This window comes from Diabrotica virgifera, chromosome 9 (genome assembly GCF_917563875.1).
Source record: "Diabrotica virgifera virgifera chromosome 9, PGI_DIABVI_V3a".
NCBI lineage: Eukaryota > Metazoa > Arthropoda > Insecta > Coleoptera > Chrysomelidae > Diabrotica > Diabrotica virgifera.
This window is the reverse complement of record NC_065451.1, coordinates 84,087,095-84,097,489: the sequence shown is the minus strand read 5'-3', so window position 1 is coordinate 84,097,489 and position 10,395 is coordinate 84,087,095. Positions and strand designations below refer to the sequence as shown.

Here is a 10,395-nt window from a genome sequence, read left to right as displayed (position 1 = left end):
TACGCCCTCTAGCGGTGGTCCCACAATTATGAAAATAATTTCCAGGCTTTTCCTGAGGCAACTTTTGTTATAAAATTTTTTATTTCAAAGCTTTACTATAAACGGTTCCTGAGATATGGCCGAGAGCCATTCTTATTGGGACACCCGGTACATATGTATGCAAGTAAAGTACACTTCGGATTAACCGGCCAAAACGGCGACCGGCCAGGTATGAAGTCCCGAGGTGACCGTAATTATCCATAATATACTTTATATACAATTCAACATTTTAGATTCAATGAATTAAATAGTAAACAACGAGACCTGCGACAACTGCAAAATCAGTGGAAACATATGAAAATCAATGCCCGCAAGGTATGTAGCAGTTATAATAAAGAATTGAGGAAGACAGGCGGTGGAGAGGGACCACCAATGCCCGATCAAGATATAATGGAGATAAAAGATATTATGCATCCCGCAGAATTATTGCGGGATGACAATGAACATGACTCTGATGGCTCGGTGAGTTTTCCTGTAATAGGTACTGTTATATACATTACATTTTATATATATTTTTTGTCAAGAGGTGATGCCAGTAATACAATTTCTTGAAATGGGAACTAGTATTAATGAAATGGGACCAAGTACCAGTGCAATGGGACAAAGCACCAGTAATATTGGACTAAGTACTAGTGAAGAACTGGAAATTCAATTAAAGGTCAGTAGATTTATCATACTGAGATAATAGTAACAATAACAATAATTTCACATATTAAGTTTGTTCCTACATAAGTTTCCAACGGACATGCGCAATTAGTCTAATATTTCCTTATCAATTTTTTTTTGTTATCATCAACTGAGATTTCTGTTGTAATCTAATGACCACAATTATGTAAATATATAATATACTCCACATTTTAAAAAAGTATATAAATATTGCATTACCAAATAAGTACTTTTAGTTAAAGAAATGTTCATATAATAGATTCTAGAATTATTACAGTCTCTGCTATCAAAGTAGTAAAATTTTTGGAATATTGTATATAGAATTCCTTCTCTTAGTAATATTTCCTTAGTAAATGTTTTAGTATCACCAACTGAGATTTGTGTTGTAATGTAATAGTCAAAATTATGCAAATATGGATATCTATGTACTCATTATATTATACATTTTAAAAAAGTATAAATATTAGATTACAAAATAAGTAATTTCAGTTAAAGAAAACCAAATATCATACATATTCTAGAGTTACAGTATCTGCTGTCAAAACATTAAACAATACATAATATGGCCTTGGTAAGACTATACATTTATTATATTCATATTGGTGATCTAATATTGTAGATGTTTTTATTATGTAAATATTCTAAAATTTTAGTATTGAAATAATAAAAATTTTCTTTTTGATGATGTTCAAATGGTTTTTAATCATAGAACATTGATATCTTCGTGCATTATCAAATATGGAATATGGGTAAAATAGTAAGGTTAAAGTTTTCGTTTTGCCTCGTTTTCCTGAATGCTTTCTTCTTCTTTCTTTTCTTTTCTCTGGGCACTGCTCTTAGACAACTTGCCAGCTCGGTAGAATATTGTTCCAACAAAAATCACAAACTAGTTCGCGGCTGGTTGAATTCGCACATGAGTATTGTGCAGCAGTCAGAAACTGTCATGAACTAGTTTGTGATTCTTTGTAGGAACAAACCTATTAAGAATTAGTTGGGTTGATAGAGTCAAAAATGTCGAGGTGTTGAGAAGGATGGGAAAAGAAAGACAGGTCTTAAATACAACTAAAGTTAGAAAACTGCAATATCTGGGACATGTCGTGAGGGGCAAGCGTTATAACTTGTTGCAATTAATAATACAAGGAAGAATACAGGGTAGAAGGAGTCTTGGAAGAAGATGCAACTCCTTGTGAAACAATTTGGGAACTTGATTTAACCGCACTTCTGTTGATCTCTTTAGAGCAAAGGTATCGAAAGTGTGAATTTGCCATGATGGTTGCCAACCTTCTTAAAGGAGACGGCACATGAAAAATATTTATCATATACACAAGGTTATATGCAGTATGATTAACCTAAACATTTTTTTTCAGATATTTATTTGACAATGAATTTAAAGAAAATAAAGAATTCCCACAACAAATGTTAGAGGTTAGTTAATTTAACATAGAATTAATTATACAATTAATAAACCTATTGATGGGTTTTACTAACAACTAATAGTAATTAAGGTATTTTATGAATAAATTTATTCAACTCATAAAACCAACATATCTATGTTAAACCAATGTCAAATAAGACTTACTTTCATTATTTATCAAATAAATATATATTTAAAAAAAAATATTGAGAAGTTAATGTCGTTTCAAATATCTCTAACAAAGAAGATTCGTCAGTTTAACTGTAAATTATCAAAGTTGTATTTAAACACAATCGAAATATAATTAATTGACTAATAAATTTTACTCTACCAACACTTAACTACTCACTGATTTATTTGTTGTTGGTTAAACCGGCCCTTATATATCATTTAAAGTCCGGATTATAAGCATTTTGCTTTTTTACTTATAATTAGGATTTTTAGTAAAAACGCATATTTTAAAGATATTATCTTGAAGTATATTATCTGAAGTAAATTATCTTTAAAATAAGCATTTTTACTCAAAATCCCAATTATAAGCAAAAAAAAACAAAAAAAGCAAAATGCTTATAATCCGGACTTAAATCATTATCATGTAAATAATTAGTAATAATATGTATACAAAACAAAATCTATGGAAAATGTTCATTTACTATTATTTATTGCAGACACCAAAAAACAGTTCATTAGAGAGGGCCACTGCTAAGTCTAAAAATAGCCCGAAGGTATTTAATTATAACTTCTGGTAACTAAATATTGGAAAATGTTTATTTATTGTTATTTTTTGCAGATAGGAAAAATTAATTTAACAGAGGGGGCTGCTGCAAAGGTTTCTAAGGTATTTAATTACACAACTTCTAGTAACTGCTATGTTTATGTATATAGTAGATGGTAGGACTTTAAATAAAGCTAACTGTTGACTTCCAAACATGAAGCCTTTCATTCTTCTATTTTTTTAACTATGATTTCAATTTCCAGGATGAAGAATACATCAAAAATATAACAGAATATTCGCGTGAGTTAAAAGAAAAAGAGCACAATAAGCATATGGAAATTATGGAACTCCAACACAACAGGCAAATGAGGTACATGAGACTAAAACATGAAATGGACAAAACGGAACACGAAATTAAAATGAAGGTTCAAGCGGAACTTTTGAAACATGCTTCATTGAAGACAAAAATGTTAGAGGCAGAATCACAAAATAAATAATATTATGTACATACATATTATAAGAAATAAAATGATAATATAATTTGTTATTACACTTTTTTACTACTATAACTGTATACTATGTTGTGAAATTAAAGGAGATGAAACTAGCAGAGGTGGAAAATTATCAATAGAAACCCATACAATTTATATTATATTAATAGTTTCCCACTTTTAGACGTATCGGAGGAGTTTGACAACAACCACCGTGACCTGTGACAGTTTGACTCTGATACATCTAAAGGTGGGAAACTATCAATATAATGTAAATTTATTTGTTTTTATTGATAATTTTTACCTTTTCTAGTTTCATCTCTTTTGCTGGTTATTAGCAGACTCACCACTGTCAATATAGGTAAGGAAAAGTATTGGCAAAAACTCGCAAAGTGAATATGAATACAAAAGATATTTTGGATGATCTTTTGTATTCACATTCACTTTCTAGTTTTTGCAACTAAGCTAATCATCTCCCACACAAAACTAAGACAATAGTAATCAGTAAAGAACCAATCAGATGTAAAATAAAAATTTATGGTATCAGTATTGAACAAATAATGGAAATAAAATATCTTGGAATTACATCGTTAAGCTATTGAGACTTGGACAAAAAAATGAGAATTCAAGTACAAAAAGCAAATAGACTAGCAAGATGTCTTAATAACCTTATATGGCGAAAGCGACATACTAACACTGAGATGAAGTCAAGAAATATTTATAAAGCCAGTGTAAAATCAATAATGACATTGCATCAGACACAACACAAAGACTACTGGAAACGGCAGAAATTACAGCATTAAAAAGAATTACCGAAAATACGCTGAGAGATCGAATGACGAGTGAAGATTAACAACTAAATAAAAAAGGAATATAATAACCACATAAGCATAATGGGGAAGACACGGATGATCAAAATAGCAAGAGATAAATCACCAATTGATAGAAGTATTGGCTGACTGTACAAAAGATGCAGTGACAACGTCCCATATAGGTATCAATCTGCCAATGAACAAGCAGAATTGCTTATAAAGAGGAAGAAGAAGAAAAATAATAATAATAAAATGTGTTTTTATAACTTTTTGTTAGCAATAATAAAGGTTGTATTTTTTTAACACCCGTCCAAATATATTTGCCAAACTCTTTGAGAAGGAATTGGGTAGCATCTCCATTCAACTAAAAATTATCATTAATAAATGCAGCTCTAGCTGCATTTCCTCTAATGTTATTATTAATTGCAGGTATTACTGGTATGTCTTCATTTCCTGGTTGGTCAATATTTTCAATCATATCCCGGTGGTGGATGGCAATATTGTTAAGTATTGCCAGCGCTACAATGTACAATTTGGTGTTATCTAATTTGGTTTTAAACCCATCTAGTAAACAGCGAAATCTTTGCTTCCACACACCGAAACATCGTTCCACAGTGTTGCGGGTTTGTATATGTGCCCTGTTATAACGTTCCTCCTGTTGTGTTGTCGGATTTAGGACTGGAGTGAATAAATAAGGGGAGCAGGCATAGCCTAAATCTCCCAATAGTCTCCCTTTGAATTCTGACTGCTCAAACCTACGTTTTAATCTGCAATAATTGAATATTCTGGAGTCATGAGTGCTGCCTCTCCAGTGAGCTACTATGTCCATAATTTCCAAATTAGCATTGGCCACAACCTAAAAGAGAATATATTTATGTCTTGAAATATACAAAAACACTTTTCTTTCACAATAATTTTATTTACAACCTGTAACAACTGTTTTGAGAAAATGTTTAAAAACAATTGTCCAGATTTATAAATAAAATTAATGGGAAAATGTACAGAGGTCTTGTATGCAGTGATGAGTGCGTTAATAGCCGGCAAAATAACGTAAAAGACGGAAATCATATTAGGTTGTGACATAAAAAGAGATGAACCTAGTAGAGGTGAGAAATTTAGCAATAGAAACGTATAAAATTACATCATATTGAATGTTTTCCTCCTTCAGACGTACCGGACGAGTTTGACAACTAACACTGCGACAGCAACAGTTTTAGTTGACATACTCATCTGATAAGTCTAAAGGTGGGAAACTATCAATGTAATGTAAATTTATACGTTTCTATCGCTAAATTTTTCACCTCTACCAGTTTCATCTCCTTTTATCTCACAACTTAATATGCTTTCCATCTTTTGCGTTTATTTTGCCAGTTATTAGCACGCTCATCAGTCTATTTTAAAAGTAATTAAAGTGTAAACTTTCATCAAGTATATTTCAAATCAGTCTACAATTACTCTTAACTTACTTGTACATTTATTGAACTGTATCCTTTTCTGTTTATGTAATATTGCCCAATGTTTCCACCCACTTTTGGAATTCGAATATGGGTGTAATCAATAGCTCCAACCACTTGCCGAAACCCACATATTCCATAAAACCCAGCAATCACTCTATTTTGCTCCAGATCATTTTGTGGCATTTTAATCCACTGAGCTCTGTGTACTACCAGAGCTAAAGCAACTTGTTTACAGACAAGCGAAACTGTTGGCTGGCTGATACCAATAATATCTGAATAATATCATCTTGAATCTGTTGAGATTATAAAGAAATCAGTAAATTTAGAGCAGTAGAAAATTTATAATATAAGTACACTTTTATTACTAACTTTGATAATAATTACTTACTTCTCGACGTGCCCAAGTTCTTATTGCACACAAGACTTTTATGTGTGGAGGTACATGTCCACCTCTAGAATCGCCAGCTAAGTCATTTCTGACCATATCAATTATAAAAATTGCAGTGGCTTTTGAAAAGCGGTATTTGGTTTTGAATTCACCTTCTTCTAATTCCTTAAAGGATTTTTTCTAATTTGATATATTTTAATGTGTCTCGGAATATTCCGCTGATTTCTATACTCATTTATTTCTTGTATTAATCTTAAATCGTCTATAAAATAGTCCCTCTCCATTATAAAAATAATAATATTGATTTATGTAAAAACAAATAAAATGTTTTTAAGGTTATGAACACCAACGTCAATGTCACGTTAGTCTTGATTTAAACCTATTACCTTGGATTAAATTTTAGTCCGAGACTAGAGAGGGTTTAGCTTAGGTCATGGTTAGTCGCTGTTTATTAATAGGGGTATTGCTTTAGTCCGAGGACTAAAGTTAGCCCGGCCTTAGTCCGTGTTTATTAATAAGGCAGATAGTGTCACGACACTTATACACTTGACGCACTGTCCATCAACGTGTTAAAAATAAGTGTAGTAAAATAAAACTTTTAAATTGAAATAAACCTGTATCGCTACATTTACTATATTTTACTAAAAGCTGATTTACATACCTGCTATTCTAAACCCTTGTGATTGGCCAGGCAATTCGTCCATATCCCTTTTAATCTTTGGGGTTTCATTTTTTTGTTGCGTTTCGGCCTTATCACTTGAAATATCTGTGAAGCTTGCATCCATGTCGATATATTCGATACGAGATGACTCCATCTCGGCTTCACCCTTTTCTATAACTTCTATTACATCTAAATATAAAAATGATTAAATATTGAGTTAAGTGGGTAGGCACAAAATTTGCTTGCAATGCTTTTTAAATGCATTAATCTTTTTCAAATCCTATGAAATTTAAACACATAATGAAAGATTACATTATTACCGAGGGCCGAAAGTCTCTGAAACCTCTATAATGTTGATTTGAATAAGTTACAGGGGTGAAAAAATGAGAAAATTTAGTGTAATTTTTAATTTCAAATATTTTATTCAAAAGAAACCTTTTGTTTATTCTAAGAGAATTTCGACCCTTGTTAATAATGTAATCTTTCAATCTACTAAGTTTTTTAAAAATATTAGCTCTTTCAAGATTTAAAAAAAATGCATGGACGCAAGAAAATGCCCTGGCTCCGAAACATAAGGCAATGGACAGGGATTAACGACATACAATCTCTGATACACATTGCAAGAAACAGAGAGTTAATGGAAACTGTGATCGCTAGCATCCCAAGGGCGGATCCAGGCAGGGGGCCATGGCCCCCTCCGAGAATTAAAAAAAATATATAAATTTAAATATTTTCAGTTCAAATGTTTTTACTTTTAAACACATATTATATGTACAAAACGGGATAAATATGTTTTCTGGACTAGAATGGAACAAAAGCAGTAACGGAAACTTTAAGAATGACAGGATGTTTTATAAATTAAAATGTAGATAATTTTACAAAGTGCCAATTGTTAGAACGACCTTGGCAGCCATCAAAATCTTATTAATTCCCATATTCTATATACAGTGCGGTGGAATAAGTGTTGCCCCCCTGTTAACTTGTTTATTTTAAGAATATAAACAAAACGCTCGGACAGGTCGATTTTTAAACTAACCATAGTATATTATAGCATCAACGTTTCGAACTTTACGCGATCCCTCTTCAGGTGACAGCCATAACTTTGATTTTTAAATGGGAAAGTAGATCATGTGACACCTCATTTAAAAGCCCTTAAAATACTGATTTCAAAAATGTATAATACTTTAATCCTGTTTGAGAGCGTAGGCGCAAAATTTCGGTCGAATTCTTTCTAAATGCAATCATTTTTTTCGAATCCTGAAAAAAACTAATAAATATTTTTGAAAAATTTAAACGCAGAATGAAATATTACAGTATTCTCGATGGTCCAAAATCCCTAAGAACTCCTATAATGTTTATTTTAATAAGTCACAGTGGTGAAAAAAGAGAAAATTTAGTGTGATTTTTAATTTCAAATATATCATTCAAAAGAAACTTTTTGTTTATTCTAAGGGACTGTCAGCCATCGGTAATAATCTAATCTTTCATTCTGCGTTTAAATTTTTCAAAAATAGTTATTAGTTTTCTCAGAATTCGAAAAAAATAAATGCGTTTAAAAAGAGTTCGACCGAAATTTTGCGCCTACGATCTCAAAAAGGATTAAAGTATTATACGTTTTTGAAATCAGTATTTCAAAAGCTGTTAAATGAGGTGTCACATGATGTACTTTACCATTTAAAAAAATCAAAGTTATGGCTGTCACCTGAAGAGGGATCGCGTAAAGTTCGAAACGTTGATGCTATAATATACTATGGTTAGTTTAAAAATCGACCTGTCCGAGCGTTTTGCTTATGTTCTTAAAATAAACAAGTTAACAGGGGGCGGGGGCAACACTTATTCCACCACACTGTATACAAGGAATACAAGAAAAATGAATCGTTACTTGGATCATAAGAACTTAGAACAAAGGAGTTGGTTGGTGCTTTCGCACAGTTAAAAGGGATTGTTTTACAGGTAATGCGTTTTATTTTTCTAATGAAAAATATGGTCATAATAAAGGGATGACAGCCCAAAGCCTTGTTACGAAACCTTTAATATCTTTCGCCAAACTCATGGGAAAAGACGGAGCAATACAAACCCATGAAAAAACATACCACAATGAGTGCGTTAAGGTTGAGGTGGATTTTTTGCAAAGTTATCGCAACCCGCAAAAGTCAGTCATTAACCAAATATACTCTCAAAAGTTTAAACATATACAAGAAAATAAAGAAAGACTACGACCAATAGTAGAGTCTATATAATGTTCTTAGGTCTATAGAGCCTATAGTCTATAGTATTAAACTTGTTGAAAGAACTACACTTGGATCCGAAGAAATAATGTGGAGGAATCGGCACTGACTTTAATAATAACGATAACGTTTGAATGTCTGTATGGAACTCAAAAGTGTGTGAAAAGTGCCTTAAAACTCACCATTGTAACGATAGTTTTTAAAAATTACTCTCTGGCCCGCCGGTACCCCTCCCCAAAACGTGTTCATGGCCCCTCCCGAAAATCAGTCCTAGATCCGCCCTTGTAACATCCATTAATGGATTTGCATCTGAAGAAGAGTTAAAATACATTGCAAGCATTCTGCGTCTACTCTCTTAAGTTATACATTTTACTTATTTATCATACAATTTACACTAACTGTACATTCAGAGAATATCAGCTGTTTTTGATTAACACTTCATGTATCAAATATACCAGTTGATATCCATTAAATGCATTCATTGTGTTTGCAAATAATATAGAATAACTATTAATATACTTACCAGCATTACCATGGTTAATTGCATGACCTATGCTAGTTTCACCATTTCCAGCATTTGCACTTTGCAGCAATGTCCATTTGGTTCTTGCGTCCACATCTTTTTGTTTCACCAAATTGGAAGTTTTCATTTTTTTGGTTTCTGGGCTTTTGACTCATTCATTAAAATGTATATATTATGGCACAGAAGGTCTTTCTCTATTCCCGTGACTTCTATACCAGATCTACAATTAAAAACAAATGCAAAAGTGAATATTATCCATGCTTTAATTTTAACACTTTCTTTGTTCTCCAAATTCATAGGATACTTACTTGTCACGTAAAATTTTGTACTCCTGAAGCCATGATTTTATCAATCTGTCCAGATGATCTTTTAGTGTTCTGATACTAACTTGCTTCCCAGTAACACTACACAAATTTTTGTAAATTATGTTCCAAGCATTGGGATCTACGAACGGATTATTCCCCAGGACTTCTCTTAACAGAGTTAAATCGTCGTGATCCGAAAACCTCTGACGTTTTTTTAAGACATCCATATTAATATTCACAAACAATTTGTTTTTTTGTTCCATTTTAAAAAACAAAGACAACTTAATGTGACTTAAACAAACAAAATAAACACACCCAGTTTAGTTAACTAGTTAACAAAACAAGAATTCTGATTCTGAATTCAGTCAAGTCAAATGTCAGATATCTCAAGAAGTGGCTATTTTAACAGGGTTGCCAAGCAGATTATAGTATTTGTCTATTAACTGATCGTTCTTAAGAAAAATAAATTTTGACTACAAATTTTAATACATCATTACTATATTTTTTATTCTAGTTATCTTTGGTTACGCTTATATGATATTTTTTTCGTTTTTTATGATTTAAATATATGGCATTTGGCAACCTTACAAATACGTAATCCTTTAATAACGTCGACCTTATTTATACCTAAATAAGGGGATACCTTATCCGTTAATAAAGTGATACGTTATTTTTCGGTTAATGCGCATGAGCAGA

General features: G+C 31.8%; 2 protein-coding genes across 3 annotated transcripts; one reads left to right on the top strand and one right to left on the bottom strand.

Moving 5' to 3' along the window:
• Positions 1-1,205: 1,205 nt before the first annotated feature.
• Positions 1,206-3,332, top strand: LOC126892572 (uncharacterized). 2 transcript variants are annotated; one of them, XM_050662134.1, is made up of 5 exons: positions 1,206-1,276; positions 2,073-2,130; positions 2,788-2,844; positions 2,910-2,957; positions 3,098-3,332. In XM_050662134.1, exons 2-5 carry the CDS (start codon positions 2,122-2,124, stop codon positions 3,329-3,331), a joined length of 348 nt encoding a protein of 115 aa, XP_050518091.1. In that variant the 5' UTR covers positions 1,206-1,276; positions 2,073-2,121; the 3' UTR covers position 3,332. The 2 variants fall into 2 exon arrangements, with proteins under 2 accessions (XP_050518091.1, XP_050518090.1); XM_050662133.1 differs by lacking the exons at positions 1,206-1,276; positions 2,073-2,130 and having other exon boundaries at positions 2,705-2,844.
• Positions 3,333-4,379: 1,047 nt separating this feature from the next.
• Positions 4,380-5,863, bottom strand: LOC126892449 (putative nuclease HARBI1). Its single transcript, XM_050661983.1, has 2 exons — positions 5,604-5,863; positions 4,380-4,993 (listed from the first exon to the last, which is right to left on the bottom strand). Exons 1-2 carry the CDS (start codon positions 5,775-5,777, stop codon positions 4,502-4,504), a joined length of 666 nt encoding a protein of 221 aa, XP_050517940.1. The 5' UTR covers positions 5,778-5,863; the 3' UTR covers positions 4,380-4,501.
• Between the last annotated feature and the right edge of the window lie 4,532 nt (positions 5,864-10,395).